General features: G+C 35.8%; 3 protein-coding genes and 2 non-coding genes across 5 annotated transcripts; all 5 read right to left on the minus strand.

Moving 5' to 3' along the window:
* Positions 1 to 84: 84 nt before the first annotated feature.
* Positions 85 to 6,088, minus strand: LOC140755531 (uncharacterized). Its single transcript, XM_073090817.1, has 6 exons — positions 5,927 to 6,088; positions 4,213 to 4,437; positions 2,878 to 3,026; positions 2,133 to 2,292; positions 979 to 1,249; positions 85 to 269 (listed from the first exon to the last, which is right to left on the minus strand). The coding sequence occupies exons 1-6, from the start codon at positions 5,943 to 5,945 to the stop codon at positions 101 to 103; spliced, it is 993 nt and encodes a 330-aa protein (XP_072946918.1). The 5' UTR covers positions 5,946 to 6,088; the 3' UTR covers positions 85 to 100.
* Positions 6,089 to 8,389: 2,301 nt separating this feature from the next.
* TRNAE-UUC (transfer RNA glutamic acid (anticodon UUC)) lies at positions 8,390 to 8,461 on the minus strand. Its single transcript has one exon. It is a non-coding gene; the product is annotated as a tRNA-Glu (tRNA).
* Positions 8,462 to 11,260: 2,799 nt separating this feature from the next.
* TRNAE-UUC (transfer RNA glutamic acid (anticodon UUC)) lies at positions 11,261 to 11,332 on the minus strand. Its single transcript has one exon. It is a non-coding gene; the product is annotated as a tRNA-Glu (tRNA).
* A 3,546-nt stretch (positions 11,333 to 14,878) lies between these two features.
* Positions 14,879 to 18,546, minus strand: LOC140755417 (uncharacterized). The gene is made up of 3 exons (XM_073090624.1): positions 17,896 to 18,546; positions 16,684 to 16,928; positions 14,879 to 16,141 (listed from the first exon to the last, which is right to left on the minus strand). Exons 1-3 carry the CDS (start codon positions 18,435 to 18,437, stop codon positions 14,970 to 14,972), a joined length of 1,959 nt encoding a protein of 652 aa, XP_072946725.1. The 5' UTR covers positions 18,438 to 18,546; the 3' UTR covers positions 14,879 to 14,969.
* A 1,021-nt stretch (positions 18,547 to 19,567) lies between these two features.
* Positions 19,568 to 20,556, minus strand: LOC140755590 (WD repeat domain-containing protein 83). The gene has a single exon (XM_073090872.1). The coding sequence runs from the start codon at positions 20,496 to 20,498 to the stop codon at positions 19,581 to 19,583; it is 918 nt and encodes a 305-aa protein (XP_072946973.1). The 5' UTR covers positions 20,499 to 20,556; the 3' UTR covers positions 19,568 to 19,580.
* Between the last annotated feature and the right edge of the window lie 3,356 nt (positions 20,557 to 23,912).

Consider the following 23,912-nt stretch of genomic DNA (forward strand, 5'->3'; position numbering starts at 1 on the left):
TCGGAGGAGTACGGTAACTAACATTGTGACACGAGAATTTGATATATATGATAATTTCCAATTGCTTAAAATTAAACAAAAACACAGTTTATAAACACATTTATTCAACATCGTCAACATCATAAGTAATATTATTAGATTTAATTTTATGGAATATTTGGAAGAGGTCTGACGTGGGGGCTAGGGCGCCCTTCTCTGCCCACGTCGTTAGAGTCTTCGCTATGTCCTCACTGCGCAGGTGGAATTTTATCTTCATTTTCTTGTCTAATCTGTAATAAATTTAATCATAATTAATACTAATTTATATTCAACTAAAGATTGAAGAAGAAAGGTGGTAGAACCCTTTGTGCTTCGACTCCGGCGGCACCACAGCCACGCCCATTTCTACCTAATAACTGCTGTTACTGCTGTGTTCCGATTAAAAGGGTGTTTGTAAGGGAGACAGACTTTTCCGAGGCGTTTCAGTTTAGTCGTCAGGGGTAGCGGCGCATCTGTGGCTGAGCTCAGGGTAGGAATACCTAATCTGGGTTAATTACAGATGTCCATGGGTGGCAGTAGTCACTTACAATCAGGTGCACGGCATACTCATCTGCTCCTCCCATAATAATGAAAAAAAATTGGCTATCATAGACATTGAATTTTTTTTTATAATATAGGAGTAGCAGACAAGCATGCAGTCCACCTGATGGTAAGTGGCTACTGCCTCCCATGGACATCTGTAATCAACCCCAGTTAGAATTAGATATTCTTACCTGAGGTCGGCCACAGATGCGCCGCTACCCCTGAGGACTAAGCTGGAACGTCTCGGAAAAGTCTGTCTCCCTTGCCACACCCTTCAAACCGGAACACAGCAGCGCCTAACACTGCTGTTATAAGGTAGAAATAGGTGTGGCGGTGGTGCCGCCGGAGTTGAACCACAAAGGGTTCTACCACCTTCAAAATTACCTACATAATAAATATAGCATACATATAACATACCTATGTGAATCAAAGAACGGCTTAGCAATATTAACAGTGAGACTGGTGAGCAATGGCGGATCAGGTCCGACAATCGCCTTGACATACTGCTCATCATAGCTCCTATTGGTGTAGTCCACTCCGGAGCTGGTCACCGAGGGTACCGGCTGGTACTCCGGGAGCCCCGCGAGGTGCTCCGCGCGGCCCGTGGAGCCCTGGTTGTGGATACGCAGCAGGGAGGCTACGTCGCGACCGTGGAGAGACGCGTCTTCGTATTTTTGGTAACCGAGACCTGAAAATATGAAATTTTGTATGTAAGAAAACACACTGACATGTGAGGCTATCACTGCAAAAGTGATGTAACCCCAACAATGCACTTATGAGTAATTAATGGATTTAAAATATGCAACAATATTATTTTTTCATTATTCATTTTAGAAGCTTTTTTAATGTATAATGTTTTATCTGTAGAAAGGGCTTTCAAATCTATAACAATTGTGTATTGTTGTGTTAATTAGACTTATCATTAAAAAAAAAAAGTGGGTTTCACCACTATTGCATTAGTGATATTTTGGTTATTGAAAGAAACAGTCACGTTACACCATTTCAGAATGAGTTTAATAAAGATAACAATAATAATGGCTTAATCTTCATCAGTTTCATCATAATATGCTTCATCCTTGCTAGAGCTATTTAGGATATTATAAAAAATGTGATAAATTGGTGAAATGGTACATTGTATAATATGAAAAAAATAATAACCACCATAACTTTAATATTAATGACAAAATCAACTAAAAAGTAGAAAACAATTTTCAATCTAGGAATCAATTAAGGAACAGTAAATTTTTCAAATGTATTGAAATGTATTACAGATAAAGCCAGTAATAGATAAAACAAGTGTTCAATAGATAAAGCGAAAAACATCGAAAAATAGCGGATTCTTGTATGGCGAACCCCATTTATTTTTAACATTTTTTTTATGTTTCGTATTTGTTGTTATAGCGGCCACCGTGATACAATACATACTCTGTAAAAACTTCAAGTGTCTATCTATTACGGTTCAAGAGATAGAGTCCTGTGACAGACGGACAGACGGAGGCTTAGTAATAGAGTTCCGTTTTAACCCTATGAGTACAGAAATCTAAAAAGCTTGGAAAACATTTCAACCGTACCTTGCACCAGTGGTTTCAACAGCCCACTGCTCCGCACAGAGCTCACTAGCGCCACGGGCTCCCCTGGCGGCGTGGCCACGTATAACACTGAGCCTTGCTTGCTCATCGACACCAGTTGCACGCTTATGTAGATTAAGTCTTCTAGCTTCACTACTTGCACCTGTTAGTTTAGTGGGAGAAGGAAGTTGAGTTTCATACGACGTATCATACCGGTCTGACGCGCGAAGGGTCCCGTGTTCGATCCCCGGCCAGACAGATTTCTGTTTCTGGGTCTGGATGTTTGTGTATTTGTCTATGTATGTGTCCATAGCACCCAAGACACAGGGAATCCTAGTGTGGGGCTGTGAGTGTAGAAAGCGTTTATTTATTCATACAAGGTTTTGATGGTAAAACCCTGTGTGATTCTACTCCGGCGGCACCACCGTCACACCGCACCACCTAACACTGATGTTTAAACATAAGTGTTAAGCGCTGCTGTGTTCTGGTTTGAAGTAGACTAGACTTAGTCCTCAGGGGTAGCGGCGCATCTGTGGCCGACCTCAGGTAGGAATATCTAATCCTATCTGGGGTTGATTACATGTCCATGGGCGGCAGTAGCCACTTCCCATCAGGTGGACTGCATGCTCGTCTGCTACTCCCATATTATAAAAAAAAAGGTTTTACGCTACCACTGACTACTTCAATACTATAACAATGAATACTTGAACTTTAAAGGTTTTCTACTATGATTTGTTAGTAACCTCACCTCCGGCCTCATACCCCTTCCAACTTTAGCGCTTCGGAGTGCCTGCATCACTCTGGAAGGCAGTGCTCGTATCAACACATTTAGGGGCTCATCTGATGTCGGCTCCAGTAGATTTATAACATGCCATGTTCGACACTGTGTCGCTATTACTGTAACATACATTTGATAATATTATGACAATCCCTATAACACTATAACAGTTTAATTCTTAGAGCTATCAGTCAAAATCAGGGATTTCCAAAATCTTTGATATCGACCCTTTGGGTTTGGGGCAGTGAGGTTCCAATGCTAGATTATTTTTTAAGCATCTGTCGAATCGGTTGATAGAGTCAACAAATGACCAGAGAGCTGGCACATACCTCGGACAGCGAATTAACTTCGCTATCCAACAAGGGAATGTTGCCAGCATTCTGGGAACTCATCCCAGGGACAGCAATATAGATGTAGCTTTTTATATTTAATTTAAAATAAAGTTATATTATTTCATTATTTTTTTATATTTCTTTAATTATTATAATGTTTTTGTTGTACTTATTATTGTAACAAATCTTGAAAATAAACACCTTGGGTTTGGTTATATGTTGCAATTGTGGCCAATCTCAGACAGGCCTATGTGAGGGTGATTTGTGACCATGAACAGCAGTAACCATTCACCTAAACATTGTCCCACACTGGAAATAAACTCTTGAATCTATTTTCTCAAATGTGCCAACCTGTACCCTTACCATGAGTTTTTACGTTTTGACAAATATGACTGTTTTGGTATTTGTTTACGTATTTGCCCATACAAATTCCAATCAGCGCCCCTAGCGGATTGTATCAGAAATATAGTGTCAGTAACGTAATATTAAATGTCGAAATTGACAAAATGGCGCTTTATGTTTTGTCTCTCTTTTTTGGAATATGAGAGGTAGACAAAAAGACTTGAGCACTTACTTATTGTTACGTTTACTCAGTCTACTGAAGCAAACGGAACAGAATAATGGATTGAGTATACGTAACGTAAAATTGTGGGATGTTATGAAAACTCATGGTAAGGGTACTGGATTACGTTTTTTCACAATAATTATAAGAGTTGCAGACAAGCATGCATCCCACCCTGATAAGGGGATACTGTCGCCCATGGACATCTGTAATCAACCCTAGATGAGATTAGATCCTTCCTAAGGTCGCCAATAGATGCGCCACTACCATGCCGCAGATAAGTATTTCTTTGTTACCACACCCTTCAAACCAGAGCACAGCAGCGTTTAACACTGCTGTTATAACAGAAATAGGTGTGGCGGTGGTGCTGCTAGAGTAGAACAGAAGGTTTTCACATTACAAAATACTTACATTTAAGCCTTAATCGTGCTACAATCTCGTCAACTTCATCCTCAGGGAGTGCCTTCGCAACATGCCTGTATATGATCCGAGCTACACTGGTTGGTGTCATCGGTAACCGAGCATTCCGGACCGCCCGGGACACGTCCTTCCATTGCACACCGAACTCCGGGAGACCAATCACACAGAATACATCGAGATGCATTTTACTTATGATGGTTTGGAGTTCTTGTAGTTCTGGAAATATAGTTAATTATTATTTCTCTTATATATAAAATTCTAGTGTCACAGAGTTAGTTACCGTACTCCTCCGAAACGGCTATACCGATTTTCACAAAATTTTATATGCATATTCAGTAGGTATGAGAATTGGCTACTATTTTTCATACCTATGGAATAAGGGTTGTTCACCCTTAACATTTTTTTATTTATATAGCTAATAACGTTTGCCGAGATTGTGCTACAAGTTTCTAAAGCATGTTATCAGAGTTTTCTCAACATCGTGTACATATATAAGCTGGAAATTAAGACTTTTTTTTATATGGGAGTAGTAGACGAGCATGCAATCCACCTGATGGTAAGTACCTACTGCCACCAACGGACATCTGGGATCAACTCCAGATAGGATTAGATATTCCTACCTGAGGTAGGTCACAGATGTGTCGCTACCCCTGAGGACTAAGCTGGAACGCCTCGGAAAAGTATGTCCCTTACCACACCCTTCAAACCAGATACAGCAGCACTTAACACTGCTGTTATGAGGCAGAAATAGGAGAGGCGGTGGTGCTGCCTGAATCGAACCACAAAGGATTCTACACCTTCAAAAGTTTGTCAGAGCATGGCCGCTCCCAAGGCATGATCACCTAGCCCAGCATTTCCCAGCCTTTTTCAGTCCACGGACCCTTAGGAAATCAAGCACAGTTTTCACGGAGCCCCTTAATAAAATAAACAGCAAAAAAGCGGATTACGTATTTATTTTAGTTATTACAGATACAAAAAAAAAACAAATACAGAAGGTAATTAATTATAACTGTTTATTATGAAAAATATGAAAATAAAAATAATGTGAAGGTTGGTGTTACTTTTTAGCAACTAAATCAGGGATATCCGGGTTGATGTTGCTACTAAGCTGTAATCTCGAATCAGATTCTACTTGTAATCTGTTTCTGTATTTGTTTTTTGTATAAACAAGAGTAGAGAATGCCTTTTAACATCGGTATGTGGTTGAAAAAGCAGTAAAGCGTCCCTTTTGCATTTAATGAGCGATTTATGTATGGTCCAGAGATGTCACCGCGGACACCATACATATACTCGCGGATCTCCAGGGGCCGCGGACCACAGGTTGGGTAACGCGGACCTAGCACACAGAGAAATCTCCCGCCGCCTAAGTGGGGGTTTTGAACACGTAACCTTTTTATGCACTTAAAATGCTACGTAGCAGTTTCTAACATCCTCCTCTAAGGATGTGCAAAACAAAGATATGAGGTGAAAGAATTTACTCGACCTCAGGTAGGACTAATCCTATCTGGGGTTGATTACAGATCACCATAGCCACCAGTAACCATTTACGGTTCGATCCACTAAATGCATAATTGATCATGTAATTTAATATAGAATTTATATAAGGCTGTTTTGATCCAAATTATTTTGTGGTATTGTGTACGTAACTACAAATTTGTTTATAATATTACGACAATGGGATATTCAATTAATGAAATTTACTTACTATTCTTAAGAGCCGACATTTTTATTTATTTCACTTCACTTTAACATCTAAATAATTCACGTTTTAATACTTTTTACATTCAGAATGAATTATTGTATTTATTGTAGCGCCGTTACATATTTTCAAATTTCGAATGTTTTTGTTTACGACATTGACAATTGAGTATTGACATTGACAATAGTACCAGTGTTGCAATGTGTAAGAGTGTATTTGTAAGAAATATAAAAAAATATTATAATCAAAGAGTATAGTAACCTATACTATACCCTTTGAATGCCACTACACAAACCTTATTCTTGTTATTGGTAAAATAACAATCCAATATTTATTTATAATTCATAAAAAAATACGTCAGTAGAGTTTATGATTACAACATTGTAACTTATGAAAATCAATAGAGATGTCGCTATCATCACTATAGCTAAATATTGAAAACAACGCCCTCTTGTGAGGTTCATGATTTATTTTAAGAAATGAACTCAACCCTTTACAAGAATGCCGCGGCTACATGATCTGGAGGCACGGCAGTGCCTCCGCCAAGTCGAGCCATAAGTTATTTAATAAACTGTGGCGCTCTCAGGGGGCGCTGTTCGGGGACTTATTCCATTGTATTGGATTTTAGAACATCAGAATTGCATATAAAAGCAGATTTCCCATAATAATGAACCAATATTCGTATAATATAGGTATAGTCCGCGCGAAACAACTAGTCCGCACTCCGCTCTGAATATAGAAATGAATCGCGTCGCCATAGCAAATTGTATGACTACATCTGCTCGCAACAAATTCAGAGCGGACTTGGCGCGGTCTATAACACTTGGTTGAAGGTAGTAGAACCCTTTGTGGTTCGACTCCGGCGGCACCACCGCCACACCTAATAACACCAGTGTTAAGCGCTGCTGTGTTCCGGTTTGAAGGGTGTGGTAAGGGAGACAGACTTTTCCGAGGCGTTCCAGCTTTGCCGACCTCAGGCAGGAATATCTAATCCTATCTGGGGTTGATTATAGATGTCTATGGGCGGCAGTAGCCACTTACCATCACGTGGACTGCATGCTCGTCTGCTACTCTTATATTATAAAAAAAAAAAAAACTTTGTACTGATTATATGCTGATTATTAATTAATAATTATATGCTGGTTATTAATGTCTTGGAAAGTTAAACTTTCTCAAAACATTGAGATAGTATTAGAAGACTCTGTCTGGGAAGATCATCTGGATTTTTTACCACACTTTAATTAGCTTGACCTATATGTATGTATCAGGGTTCATTACCGCGGAGCAGCGATCTGGCTCATACATTTTATTTATAGTTTTAATTATTTTAAGAATATTGTAAATATTTTTATTTCATTTTTTAACCGACTTCCCAAAGGATGAGAGGTTATATATTCGACGTGTATATTTTTTAATGTAGTTTAAGTTTTTATAAAGTACTCATAAGATTCATAGTTAATTTCTGTTTGTTAATTGAAATAAAATTTTACGGAATCTTCACTTAACTTATTTTTTTAATAACTTAATAAATCACGGAACAAAAAACTAATAAATATTTAGTGTTAGAAGATAGCCATAAATTAATAGCAAGGGGATTGGAAATTAACAACAATAATTATAGTTAAAAAAAAACTAATTTGTGCTACACTTACAATGAAGGAAGAGAATACATAATAACTAGTCATTATGTATAATAGCTATTTGATCACTGACTGTAACATATCCTTATCCTTATTATTAATAATATAAATCCGAAAGTAACTCTGTCTGTCTGTCTGTCTGTCTGGTTGTCTTTTCTTCACGCCTAAACCACTGAACCGATTTTAATGAAATTTTGTACAAAGACAGTCTGAGACCCGAGAAAGGACATAAGATAGTTTTTATCCCGGAAATCCCACGGGAACTAGGGATGGCGATCTAAGATCGATTAATCGGAGAATCGATCTTTTGGACCCAAAACATCGATTATTTTAATCGATATTAGTAACGATTGAGTCGTAAACTATGAATTTGATCAAATGATGATCTTTAGCAAAGTTGAATTACGAATGTTCAGTTTTATGTATGTTAGTATGTTATATTATTTTCTTTTAAACGCGGGCAAAGTCGCGGGCAAAAACTAGTATATAATAGCGCTCTTTCTTGTGAAAAAAAACGAATGTTGTTGTTCTATAAATAGAGATTTTATTCTGTTAATCATATTGTATGTACAATAATAAAACTTAAATGATATAAATGGATAAATAAATAAACAAACCTGTAAATAGAGAAACAACATTTAACGTTTTTTATTCCACTAAAATATTTTTATATTTAAATCTATATGAAATTGAATTAAACGTCACAAATAAACGGACAATAATAAAATAATCCATAGAGAATAAAGTAAACTTATTTTTTAAATAAATATTATAAAAAAATATATATAATATAAAAAAATATATAAAACAACGAAAACACCCGCATGCATTCCCGTACCGGGAATCGAACCCGAGCCTCCTGGGTGAAAGCCAGGTATCCTAGCCACTAGACCATACGGGATGTACAATAAGTGCTCAAAAACATGTATTCATATGACTGTATAAGTTACTATACTGTTTGTATAAGACTGTTTTCAGTCAATTTCGTAAGATGAAATAAAAATGTGTTTCATTATTTTTTAATAACATAATAACAAGCTTTCTAGTATTACAATGTCAATATTTTGTAGCTTCGCAACTATAGAAGTAAGAAGCGCCATCTATGTATGGTCCGACAAACTTTTATGGCGATTATAATGTTGCTAGATTCTCAAAACTACCTATAAAAGTGGAAAAATATTAAGATCGAAATTATAATTAGATTAACGTAAAAATTAAAAACTTTTTATTAGAGAAATTGAAAAGTCGGCCACGAAGCTGACAACTGTAATTAGTTGTTACTTACCATACTCTTTGCCTATTACTTTTATGATTGCAACACATAAATTAGTAAAGATTACTCACTCCTAACAAGAAAATGTATCCAGTTATGAGAATTGAAATAGTTGCGTAAAAAAGTTTTGTCATGTCTCCGTGCTAAAATATCCCTAAAATAATGCTAAAATATTTGAAATAATTATTTATTTATTACGTAAATTACGCAGTATTAGTTATTTATTCGTAAATTTTCATTAAAAATGTTTTTATTTGTCAAGAATTTAAAAAAATAACTTACAAATAAGCCGTTTGTGGCTTCATTCAATTTCAAGGCGGCGAAGTATCTTTACTAATTTATGTTGCAACATTGTAACTTATGAAAATTAACCTAGATGTCGTTATCATCACTGCAGATAAGTAATTCATAGTCATGAAAATACCTTTTCATTTTATAAATATTGAAAACAACGCCCTCTTGTGAAATTCTTGCATGTTTTTAAGAAATGAACCCAACTCTTCCTATATAGGTGACTCTTTGCTCAACCCTTCGTAAAATGCTGCAACTACAAAGCAAGTTATTTAATAAACTGTGGCGCTCTCAGGGGGCGCTGTCCGGTCAGTAATTCCATTAAATTGGATTTTAGAACATAAGAATTGTATATATAAAAGCAAATTTCCCATAATTATAAACCAATATTCGCGTGATGTAGGTACAACACAATTTTACTGATTATTATATGGCTTCATCATCAATGCGTTACTGTCCCACTGCTGGGCACGGGTCTCCTCTCATAATGAGAAGGATGTGCGTATTGGTAGACTTCACATTCCTTTGAGATTTTTTTTTATAAATCTCTCAGGTATGCAGGTTTCCTCACGATGTTTTCCTTCACCGTTTAACAAGTAATAATTAATTTCTAATACGCACATAACTTTGAAAAATCAGAGGTGCGTGCCTGGGTTTTGAACCTCGGACCCCTCGATAGATAGGCCGAGTTTTTAACCGACTTTCTGAAGTCGACGCTCATATTAGACACGCTGTTTACATCGTTATCCAACGAAATCTATTGAGCGCCGACTTCAGAAATATGTACTAAACCAACATTTATTTCAATTATTTTTTACTTTGTAGTCACATAGAAGTCGGTTTAACCACTAGGCTATCACTGCCTCATTACATGGTTTACTATCTTGGAAAGCAAAATTTTATCAACTCATCTATTAAAGCATTAGATTGGTCTGAGATGGTCATCTAGATTTTTAACATACTTAATTCATTAGCTTGATATATATGTTTGTTTCTGGGTATGTAACGGAATCTTTACTTAACTATTTTATTTTTATTTTGGGAAACATACAATATTTAATACATACAGTAACTTTTACATAGACATCACAAAAATCAGCAAAGTTTCCACTGATATATAATATATAAAGTTTGGAGAAGGTAATTAACATAATCAAATACATATACAAGTAAATAAGAATGAAAAAAGTCAATTATTACATAATACATTTTTCGAGAGTCTGTTTCAGTTCCCGCTTGTATCTAAGTATTGAACAATTAAATATGTCCAATTCTTGTAGATGTTTGTTATAAAAGTTAGAGGAAGGATATATGAAATTATTACTTGTAAATTTCCTTTACACAACGGTACCATAGATTAGTAAAGATACTTCGCCGCCTTGAAATTGAATGAAGCCACAAACGGCTTATTTTAGTAAGTTCTTTTTTTGAATTCTTGTCAAATAAAAACGTTTTTAGAGAAAATTTACGAATAAATAACTAATACTGCGTAATTTACGTAATAAATAAATAATTATTTCTAATATTTTAGGGACATTTTAGCACGGAGACGTGGCAAAACTTTTTACGCAACTATTTCAATTCTCCAAACTGGGTACATTTTCTTGTTAGGAGTGAGTAACTGAGTAATCTTTACTAATCTATGAACGGTACGTGAAACTTCTACAACGAGAGTGATTTCGGGGGCATCTCAAACCAATAGTGCTTAGCATGAAACGGGATTCAATATAATTATTTAATATTTTGTATAGAAACATTTGGTCTCTCTCAATTCGTCTAAGTGTAAGGGGTGTTAGCACTGGCACATTGTTAAATCTAAACTTAAGATGCTTTAAATATAAATTAAAAACTCTGTCTAATCTGTTTACCTGATCCTTGTACTGCGGGTTCCATACGACAGACCCATACTCAAGCAGAGGTCTGATGTATGAGTCAATATATTTTTTAATTATCTTAATAAACAACGGAACAAATAAGTAATAAATATTCAGTGTTGGAATATAGTCTTGAAATAAAATAATAATAATCAGATTGAAAATTAACAGCAATAATTATACAATAAAGCATGAGAAAAGCATTAATTAAGTTAAATATTAAATATATTTTATATAAAAAAAGAGATAGTGGATGTACTTATTCCCGTACCGGGAATCGAACCCGAGCCTCCTGGGTGAAAGCCAGGTATCCTAGCCACTAGACCATACGGGATGTACGATATCAGCTCAAAAACATGTATTGATATGACTGTCGTAAATCAATTTCGTAAGATGAAATAATAATTATATTATTTTATTACAATATCATACTATATTTTGTAGCTTTGCAACTAAGGAGGTAGAGAGCGCCATCTATGTATGGTCCGACAATTTTTTACGGCGATTATAACGTTATTAGGCTCTCAACTTGCGTACAAAACAAATACAAGTCTGTGTTCTGAACACTTGTACCTGTAGTTCCGGGACCAGAATAGGGCTACGGTATCCCCTGCCTGTCGTAAGAGGCGAATAAAAGGCGCGTCCGGGGTTACGGGCAGCAAGAGTGGGAGCTCGAACCGCCCGGCCAGCGGCCCCGGGAAGGACGACGGTATGTGTGGTCGCATACCGTCGTATACACCAGATGGTGTGGCGAGCGTCAAGCTCACCTGGGCGGAGCCCGACGGGGCAACGCGCTATAAGGACTCCGGTTCCGTTCTTTTGACGATCCCGGAGTCCTCTACGCAGCGCCGAGGACGCCCACCGGGATTTTAGTGCGGTAAGAATCCCACCTAACCCCGTGCCTCTCCCACGGCACCTTTTAAAGGTTTCCCCCTCGTAAACAAAAAAGTTTCTCAAAACTACTTATGGAACTGGAAAATTTAATTATTAAAATCTCTTTTTTTAATATTAAATTAACGTAAAAATTAAAAACTTTTACTTGGAAAGTTGAAAAATAATGAAGCTGATGACTACATAGTAATATAGATTAGTAAAGATACTTCGCCGCCTTGAAATTGGATGAAGCCGCAAACGGCTTATTTTAGTAACTTATTTTTTTGAATCCTTGACAAATAAAAACATTTTTAGAGAAAATTTACGAATAAATAACTATTTTACGTAATAATTACGTAATTAACGTAATAAATAAATAATTATTTCAAATATTTTAGGGACAATTTAGCACGGAGACGTGGCAAAACTTTTTTACGCAACTATTTCAATTCTCAAAACTGGGTACATTTTCTTGTTAGGAGTGAATCTTTACTAATCTATGGATGACTAATTACTTTTTGCAAAAACCGCCACACTCGTAAAAAAATGTCGGGATAAATCTAGGTTTTTAAATTTGAGTAGCGTTGTTGAAGCAAAAGTGAATGAAAAAACTGCCAATAAATACTTTACTCTTTGTTATGGCGCACTTCTTTGGAAATAAATTATAAAATTATACTTCACATATGTGTATACTATAAAACACATATGTGAAGTATATTTTTTTATTATAGTTATACATAAACGATGAAGCAGATGGGCTATCTGATGGTAAGTACTAATCGCCACCCATGGACATTTGCAACAACTGAGAGGTCGTTATCTTTGACAACCTAACCTATATAGGAAGTCTCTACGCATCGCCGGTTTTGAAGGAGAGCTCTTTTTGCATCTTTTTTGAAGAGCCCCATGTCATAGCGCTCCGGGAATACCTTGGAAGGAAGGTTATTCCACAAATGTCTAAAGGCATCACGTATAGTACTTATTTTGTCTTATTTTGCTCGATTCTACAAATCAAGATAGATTTAGACGTCCAACCAATATCGTCGTCAAACCTGTCCCGCTGCTGGGCACGGGTCTCCTCTCAGAATGAGGATTACGCTATAGTCCACCGCGCTGGGCAAGTGCGTATTAGTAGACTTTACATACCTTTAAGATATTTCTTTAAATCTTTTAGGCATGCAGATTTCCTCACGATGTTTTCAATCGTTAAAGCATAACTTAGGAAAAACAGAGGTACCTGGGATTTGAACCTCGGACCCTTCTATTAAAAAGTCAAGTTTCAACCACTACGCTTACCCTGCTCGAAATAAAATTTACTATTTAATTTAACATTATTATCGTCATCACCATAAATCGTTTCGTCAACACATTTTCCCCTCCCATGACGCGCCTAAAATATTTATATTAAACGAATAGTACCCGCGTCTTCGCCCATTAAAAAAAATAACATAATAACATACATTTAACTGTAGTTGTACCTTCATTGGAATGATACTGGCGCCTTCTGTCGAAAATTGGTCGTAACAACTCAGAAACCTTCATGGACTCATGCAAAAAAACTTTGCTAAAGATCATCACATGATCAAATGCATAGTTTACGATTCTTAAAGGACATACAGACAAACATTCATGTCTATACATAGAAAAGAAAACACCAAGAATTCCATACATCCTTTATTTACAAAATTTATATTCTTACTTACAATTTCATACAAAAACGGATACACGGCTGTATTGTAACAATAATAACTAAAATACAAATAAAATACATGTTATGTAATTGCTGAACAAATGACAAACATAAATGATAAATTAAAATTTAAAAATACCTTTTCTACCTCTTAACGAAGGTGATAGAACCGTTTGTGGTTCGACTCCGGCACCACCGCCACATCTATTTCTGTTATAACAGCAGTGTAGCGCTGCTGTGTTCTGGTTTGAAGTGTGGTAAGAGACATACTTATCCGAGGCGTTGCAGCTTAGTCCTCAAGTAGCGGCGCATTTGTGGCCGACCTCAGGTAGGAATATGTAATCCTATCTGGAGTAGATTACAGATGTCCATGAAGACGCCTGATTCTAATGCACTTTTCTCAAATTATATTTGCTTACGTCATTGTATAAAGATGCGATAGGTTAAAATAATCGTAACTTGTTTTAATATTTTTACAGTAGAATTTTTCTATTAATGTGTCAAGACGTGTGGTCTGTCACTCGGTCGAGCGACAACTGACGATATTGTAGCACTATTTACATTTTGTAAGACATTTTATTCGGACGTTTTAGAGTTCAAACTCGACATCCTTTTCTTAAAAAATCCAATGAGCATTGATTAAAAGTAGTTTCAGGTTCAATCCCTGGGATGACGATCTGAGATCGATTAAGCGAAAAGATTTTTGGACCAAAAGAGCGATTATTTTAAGCAATTTTTAGTAATGGATTCAGTAAATCGAAATTAGATTTTTTTTTGATTGAACATTAACAACTGTGTTATAGACATTTTTTGCTGACTGCATAGATTAGTAAAGATACTTCGCCGCCTTGAAATTGAATGAAGCAACAAACGGCTTATTAGTAAGTTCTTTTTTTGAATTCTTGACAAATAAAAACATTTTTAGAGAAAATTTACGAATAAATAACTAATACTGCGTAATTTACATAATAAATAAATAATTATTTCAAATATTTTAGGGACATTTTAGCACGTAGACGTGGCAAAACTTTTTTACGCAACTATTTCAATTGTCAAAACTGGGTACATTTTCTTGTTAGGAGTGAGTAATCTTTACTAATTACTATATACTTATTTCAGTGTTTGTTTGGTCCTGATGACCATTTTTTTTTATTTTCGCTAGTTTCGCCCCTAAATAAAAGGAAGATGAATTTTTGGAGAACCAATTCTTTGGGCCTTGATTTTTTTGAGTCCTTTTATTACACTTCGATTCGAATCGATTCAATAATCGATCCTTTTCAGAAATAATCGCCATCCTCAATTACTTTCTGAGTTGTGTCGAAAGCACCCACAACAAAGGAAACTTTTTCATGAACAATTTCCACATTAACGAATACAAAAATACTATTCAGTCCGAAGTCTCATTAAACTAAATCTTTAATATTAATATGTTACAATCGTTTTCCTGCTCTCGAATTTCGTATTCAAAATCAGGTTTAATCTTTTTAATGCTTGGCGGCGTATTTATTATTGGGGTGATATTTTCTTGAACAACTTCATTATTCGGCGACTCTTTAGAAGGCTTGGTTTTGAACTTAGGGACATAGCACTTAGGTTTCACAGGCTCTGGTGTTACACTCAAGTCGTTTTTAGACGTTGCAATGTTAATACACACTTCTTGCACCTTTTGCTCTGTCACCGTTTTTGGTGATGTCGGTTTAGTTATTTTCTTGTTAGCTAACTTATTTTTATCTCTAGTTTTCGTTTTATCCGCTGCTATCGTTGCTTTTATTGTTTGATCGACAAAATCTTTATATGTGTCATTGAAGGACGGTGATTGGCTGAAACGTGTCGCCCGAAAACCTTTAGGCTTCGCTTCAGGACTTTCTATCGTTACATTGGTCTCTTCTTTGATTTGCAACGGATCAGTTTCGTCATTAGCTAACGAAAATGAGTTTACAATTTTAGGTGAATTACTCCCAGTTTGAGCAATGGATTTATTCCTTAACCGTTTCGCTGCTGATGGGTTGTTTCCGGCAACATCCATGCTCCGTCTTCTCATTGGATGTTTTGATTCTAAGACGTCTGTTATTTCTTTATCTGACATGCTTTTATTCGCCTTCGGGAGCACTGTGATACAGTCATTTATTGATAGTAAGGCTGTCATTTGCAACGCTTTCTCTGTTAGCGTCTTAAGTCTAGCGTTATCAACATGTTTCGCATCTAAAATAATACTCTCCATCAACGTTTTGAACTGTGCGTATGTGCTATTATCTTTTGTCTCCACCTTTGTTTTAGCAACTGTGGTGCCCACATCAGGGTTTTTGAGGAAGGCATTTATCGAATACTTATTATACTTGCTCGGTAGTATATAAGTTAGGGCCTGGTGACCGTAGTGTCGTTTATAGAAGTGTACTTGTGTGCCCTTCGAGAAATCCTGAGCAACCATCATCGAGGGACAGAAATGAGATGTTGACGCATTGTTGAGGTCGTTGTTCGTAGCAAACTGGCAACGGTATACCTTCTTAGAATCATACTCTCCTAGTAGTTTGTATTTTATGTTAGTTTGATTCTCCATATCTTGTCTCCACTCATTGAATTCTGAAAGAAAAATTGTTAGATAATACAATATCGTTATTTTTTATTTTTGGAGGTACATAGTAGTGGTTAGTTTAAATTATGAGATGCAAATATGTTAATAATCTTGGAATGGAGGTTGGCAAAGGGAGATTAAAGGTGGTAGAACCCTATGTGGTTTGACTCCGGTGGCACACCGCCACACCTATTTCTGCCTCATAACAGTATTAAGAGCTACTGTGTTCTGGTTTAAAGGGTGTGGTAAGGGAGACATACTTTCCGAGGCGTTCCAGCTTAGTCCTCAGGGGTAGCGGCGCATCTGAGACCGACCTCAGGTAGGAATATCTAATTTTATCTGGAATTGATTACAGATGTCCATGGGCGGCAGTAGCCACTTACCATCAGGTGGACTGTATGCTCGTCTGCTACTTCTGTATTATAAAAAATAGTTCAATATATTTTCGTTTCGATTTACGTTGCGTATTTCAAGAACCTAACATGCCGTACGAGGACTGCTAATAAACAACATTGTGTGAGTGTTTGCTCTTCTGATAAAAAAAACCCACCATCATCCTCTGCAAAGAACATACTCTCCACACCATCGCTGTGCAACCCAGAGACATGCATATCAAACATCTTCAGGGTGACAAAGCTCTGGGAGCATGCCGTGCAGTTATACTGATACGAGATGTCCACACAGTCGTCGGGGCTTCGTTGGCAGACGTGGACCTCGGTGGAGCGTATCCGAGCTGAACATTTCACGCATTGCTCGACTCGTATCGGTTGCACTAGGTCTAGTGAGTTTGGTGGCCTGAAAGATATATGGATGGGTTTAGCAAAGGGAGATATGCCTGTATACTAGGTGATCATGCCCGGGGAGTGACTGTGCTCTGACGGTCTCATTTTAGAGCTTGCATATGTACAAGATGTTTAGAAAACTTTGATAGTGTGATCCAGAATCCTCCTGGTGCCATCCCTTGATGAGTATTGGGAAGTCGTCACATGACTTGAGCCCATTGTGGTTTGTAAGGAGGAACCACTGCTTCACCTATTTCGGTTATATCATCAGTGAGCGCTGTGTTCTGGTTTACTTATTTATTTATTTATTTACATGCCAACAGCAACACACACAATACATTACATAGTACTTAGAAGTACTCTACAGTAGTATTAATAATAATAAGGTTCGTATGAGTGCCAATTATAGGCATGAACAACGTTTATATATTAGTCTGTATTTTTAATTTGTATGGAACAAATCGAACCATACGCAACCATTATAATGCTGACTGAGCATGGTAATAATGAAACAACCGCAACTGTTGCCCACTAGTTTCAATCTGTGCCATTTAACTATGATATAAGTGCTACTGATATAGGCAGTGGGACAGTAATGGGTTGCTGATGATGATGATAAGTGCTACTTATGTGGTTTGAGAGGTTTGGTAAAACATACTCATCCAAGGCATTCCAGCTTTGTCCTTTGGGGACACAGGGCATCTGTGATCTCAGGTAGGTATAGTCCACATAAAACTGCTAGTCTGCTCTGAATATAGAAATAATCGCATCGCCGTAGCAAATTGTATGACTACACCTGCTCGCAACAACTTCAGAGCGGACTAGCAGTTTGGAGGGGACTATACCTAGTTTTATCAGAAATAATTTAGAATCCCTTGAACACATTATGTGCCTTGTCACCACAATTTCTGTGTCTAGAGGCTCAGGCATTCCCTAAGAGAACCCTATCCATAAGTTCTTATAAATATTATATAACTTACACTTTCTTCCCCTTTGAATTTATGGGGTGAAAATTCTGAATGTGTCTATGCGCAGTAAAGTATATGTTAAATGACCTTTCACACACTGGACACAAAAATTCAACTTTTCTTTTCCCAAGTTTCCCTTTTGCATTATTTTTACTTTTCTTATCATCATCTTGTTCTTCGATTTTAGATTGATCCCCATTTTTGGCGGCAACTTCTTTTTTCTCTGTTTCTTCCGGAACCTTGGCCAAGATTTCCTCTTGCTTTCTGACACGTATTTCCGGAGTTTTAGTCTTTGGCTTTGGTTTCGCTTCGGCCAGTATTTCATCTCTTACGAGATCTTCGAACGCCTTTGTCTTCTCTGCATTATTTGTTTTGGCTTTCTGTACAGGCGCCTTTGCCTTAAAACACCCTTTTTTCGCCCTGCTGGGGAGACTATGAACTGTTTTGTGATGTCGGTCAAGAGTAGCGGCATCTATAACTCTTCTACCACACAAATTGCACTTATAACCACCACTTCGTAGGCGCGATTGAGCACTAGATGTTCTGCCACGCATAGTTGTACTACATTTGATTATTTGCAACAGTAAAATTCAGGAAAATTGTAAAAAGCAGTGTAACTGTACCATCAGAACAGATTCACGAAGTTTTACGACGCACTTTGACAGTTCTGTAAAAATAAAAATATTGCCAGACTCTCATTTTTATTACCCCTATTTTTTGTGTATTCTTTTTATTACATTTTTTCATATTTTTTTATGAATTGTTTAAAAAAATAGAAAAATCATCTTTGATTGAAATGATAAAATAATAGTAAAGCAAGGAAAGGATAGGAACAGTATGAGTGGTAATTACGCATATAAATACAAACAATGACCTAAATAATTTGACGTTTATGCCTGAAAAAATTGTGAATCGTTTACTTCACGTATCATATTTGCATATATTTGCAAAAATAACTTCGACTAAACCCTTTGTGTCTCTAGAGAACTATTTCATTTTTATTAGGAAAATTAGGGCGACTCGTCATTCAAATAAAGTGGTCCACTGAACTTTTATGTTATTTTATATATGTATATATGTACATTTTGTAAATAATTTCTATTAGTGTATAATTTGATTATTTTTTTTTAGTTTAATTAGTATTTAATTTTATTGTTTCAAATATTGTATATAATCTTATTATTATCCAATAAATTTGTACAATTACTAGTATTTTTCCGTAGTTTTTAATTTTTTATACACTGAAATGGTGATTTGCCATATTTTGTTTACTGAAACGTTTCCAAGTTAAAAGGGTAATTTCATTAGGATGGTATCACAAACCGTAGATTATAGAACGCAGGCTTATTAGTAATTATAGATAGTGGAATGAAATAAGAGTTCTAAATTTGTAATGGTTACGGTTAAACGAATTTGACACAACAGAAAAATAAAAAAATAAAAAATTATTACAAAACTTACAATAAATATATAAGAGTACGACGGAACAAATAACAGATAAAAATTAAACACAGTACGAAACAACTTAACACGACATTAATCTTTTTATTCCTCTGGAATCCAGATGTGCATAAATATGTACTGGCTATCATTCTTAATTATAAACGAAATCCTAAACTATGAAGACTATGTAATTCTCGTAATGTTATACAATGTAATACTGTGTAAGAAATTAGAAACAAAGTAATTGAAAAACTTTATTCATCCATTTTATCAGATTGTACACCCCATAGTTTTATCTCATCTTCAGAAGCTGTTAACAAACTGTTTTCTGTTGGGTGATGACTTAACGATACAACCGGCTTATTTCTAGTATGTATTAATTTTTGCGTACAAGTACTTGATACTATATCCCAATAGAAAATTTCACCCGAAGCAGACCCTGAGATAATATGACTATCTTTTTCATTTACTGCGTTTTCCAGCGAATAATCTTTACTTTCATGACCAGTGAAGGTGTTTAGCAGCTCTCCAGAATCTTTGTCGAACAATTTAATAGTACTGTCCGCACAACTTAATACATAGCATTGGCCATCATGCGTAAAACTACTGTATGTGATAATGTGACCAATGTAATCAGAAATCATTTTACCCACGCGCAAATCGTATAATCGCATGTGACAATCCACTGATGACGTCAGAACCTCATGGTCAGTAACTTGTATCGATGTGATCGTATCTTTAGCGTCTTTGAGAATCTGTACCGGCTCCTGCCTTCGGCTGACCACGTCCCAAAAAGCTACAGTATTGTCTACGGATCCGGAGACCGCCATTGTTGATTCTTCGTTGAATTTGACACATGTCACCGAACCTGCATGTCCTCGATAGCGTCTTATCGGCTGACCAGTTGTTACATCCCACAGAATAACTGATTTATCAGCACTACATGATACGATATGGCTGCTATCGCACGAACCAGCTGCATCGTACACCTCATTGCCATGTCCTCCATAGGTTTTCAATAGTAATTGTTTACTCGGATTCCACAGCTTTATTTTCTTATCTGCGCCACAGGTCAGGCAATACGTACCATCTATATTAAACCGCACTGCGCGGACCACTTGCTGCTTGCAATTTATAGAGATTAAAGCCGTTAATTCTGATTTTTCGGACATATTAAAACGCTTGTTTTGTAATTTGTTTACTTTTTGTTTGACAATGACATGTTATTATGATTTTGACAAGTGGTAAGTGTGGTAACATTCCATTACCCTATCGTGGACGTAATTTATAACTTAAGAATGAAAAATGGAACGTACCTAAAGCGTATTAGCACAAATGATATGTTAATTGGTGGAATAGGACACGTATATTAAAATATTTTAATCACAGAACAAGAATAACTAGTCATTATTGTCATGTGTATTATAGAATAGTCATTATTGTGTGATTTTAATGTTCAATTAGTTTTTTTGTATGTAGTTTAGATATGTTCAATATTATTAAAAATTTAGTGTCGTATAAAGGTTGAAATAGATTCACAACTTACTTTATTGCCTTTACCACATCCTTATATTATTCAGTTCTAGTAATAATTCTAGCATCTATAGATGGCGTTATTAGACTGCTGACGTGATAAGATTTTAGAAATTATTGTTAAAATAAGGGGTCGTGTACACTGGGTAATTCGTATAGACTTTGGTATATTCAGCGGCAAACTGTAAGTCCGCACTGAAGTTGTTGCGAGCAGGTGTAGTCATACAATTTGCTATGGCGACGCGATTCATTTCTATATTCAGAGCAGACTATCAGTTTTACGCGGACTATACCTATTGATTGCCGTTTGTCATTTCGAAGGAGATTGATTGCAAGTGGTATTTAAATCGAGAAACTGCTACCAACAAAGTGATTTTGGCTTTAGGAGATATCCTAAAGTGATAAGGTCCTGGATGTCCATGGTGCCTATAGTGCGAGAAAACTGGCCGCAGAATAGCATTTTTTACATTTTTTATAACAATAAAATACATACAGTACCTTGATATTTATTGACTATTACATAAAACGTAATAAAACACCGCAGCTATAAATTCGTACATTTTATTTCTTAAGGCACGACAGATTATTGCTAGAAATCGCCAATCATTACATATCATACACGAAATAGTAATAAAATTCAATTATCACATAATAATTTTAGTTGTACCAAATCAGTTATACAATATTTGATATAACATTATCCAGAAATTCAGAAAACATAACATTAAATCATAAGTATTGAATTAGATATAAAATGTTTACATATATAATTTCAACTTTCACATGTTAGTGTCCTCCAAAGTTCGTAAAAAGTAGTAAATGGACTGAGTCTTCGCATTTCTATATAAGAATATTTTATATACTTTTTTCCCTAAGATTCCACGAATATTAGACTGAGCCATAGGGCTGGCCTGGGATTAGTTCAATAATTAAATAATAATTCTCGACCTCAGAATAACAGTATTCCTCATGCAGGTAGCACAAATAACTCTTTGCTATAAATATGGTGGTATTCGTACATATCTTTCAAACAAAAGTAATATCATTAAAAATGAGAATTTTTAGTGAATTTTCAAGTAAGTATTCATTGAAACATTTCACTATTTTAATAACACGTAATAAAACACTAGAACTCGGTAGAGTTCTATTTATATTTCTCGAGATATTGTTATAATGCGTATACCCTATTCCTCCATTTTCAGACGATACGCAAATCATTACAAATCCTTATCCACTAAATCGCCACAAAATTAGCATTAGCACCTATTCAATACGTCGCACTTTTAGAATTACAATATCCAATGCAAAAAACGAGACATTAAATAAAGTGCGTTTATACACAAATCAAACTGATTTATGCATAAATTGCACTTTAAAAAGTACAAAACTATTTAATGCAACATCGACTCTCGTGTGATCACCGTGTCCGCTAGATGTCGTCGATGACGATGACTCAAGTGCATTTTTCTCAAAGGCATGTCATTTTGACTTATGTTATTGTAATTCTATGCGTGCCATATTCCTAACTAATAAAATGAACACGTATTACGCATGTATAGCACATGTTTTTTTTTTTACAAAATTGTAAATCTTAATAACATGGATTTATATGGATAATGAACATCGATTTTTTAATAAATTACATTAAGATAATGTGAAGGCTTCAACAGAGACATACAATATAATTTCGTTACCCACCCAATATTTTACGCCCTTTTGAAAATCGCAAATCACATTAGAAATTAATGCTTAAATTCTCTTCGTTTCGTATTGATTTCTTCAAGCCATGCAATATAACGAACTAGTGAGCCCCTGTAGACGTGGTCTTGTTATAAAAAGTGAATATCAAATCAACTCTAGCACCACCTAAAGGATCCAAAAATACTTTAAGCACATTTAGTTGAACGATTTCAAGTAACATGCGATTTAAATATGAAGATTTTTTACCAAAAGACCATTTTTTCATGCGTCTTGGCGTATAACCGACACTACACCTCCGTATTGCATCTTTCCTGTACCAAATTACTCATTTGAATATCTCAATGTCCTATCCATCATTAACAGTCCGAAAATACAAGTACTAAAAATTTGGGTATTATTGGTATTATTTTTCAGTCACAAATATTTACAGATTAATAGTACCATTACTAATTGGGGCACAAATGAGCAACTCATTAAATTTCATTGTAAAAGTAAACACAAATGTAGTAGAAATACCGTGATACTAAGAAAAAATCTAGATCCACGACTGAAAAAACTAAACATTTAAATTTCAATCTGGTCAGGAATCAAACTTGGGACCCTCTGTTTTTACAAGCAAGCAGCCATGCGAATAACATAAATTAAAATACAATTATTTACAATATCATTCAATTTCCTTTTAAGGTTTAACTGTAAAAACTTATATTAGCTTAGTATAGTATGAACAGCATAAATTATAATTATTCATACGTAACGGTAGGTATAAAATGACGTTATGTAAGAAAATCTTAATCATAAACATCTTAAACTTTTTGGTTAATATTATTTATACAATTCAGTGCTATAATGAGTACAAAATATTCGAAATTAAAAAATTGAATGTCGCGTCCACACACATGGCAACAAAATGTTACAAATTGAAACGAGTGGAAAGAGTGTTTGATTCGGTTTGCAAACGTTTGTAGCTTGTGGGATTTTTTTATACTATAGGAGTAGCAGACGAGCATGCAGTTCACCTGATGTTAATTGGCTACTGCCACTAATATACATCTGTAATCAACTCAGATAAGATAGATTCCTACCTGAGGTTGCACACAGATACGCCGCTATCCCTGAGGACTGAGCTCGAAAACTTCAGATAAATATGCCTCTCTTACCACACCCTTCAATCCATAACACAGCAGCGCTTACTTAACACTGTTGTTATAACAGAAATAGCTGCGGCGGTGGTGCCGCCGGAGTCGAACCACAGAGGGTTCTACCATCTTCGTAAATGCCAAAGGTGCGAACGTGGAATTACATTTATGTAAACTAATGTTTTACCGACCACAGTCGAACAAAAATATTGTACA

This window comes from Epargyreus clarus, unplaced genomic scaffold, assembly GCF_041222505.1.
Source record: "Epargyreus clarus isolate Ecla_fem2 unplaced genomic scaffold, WU_Ecla_fem_2.2 ptg000033l, whole genome shotgun sequence".
Classification (NCBI taxonomy): domain Eukaryota; kingdom Metazoa; phylum Arthropoda; class Insecta; order Lepidoptera; family Hesperiidae; genus Epargyreus; species Epargyreus clarus.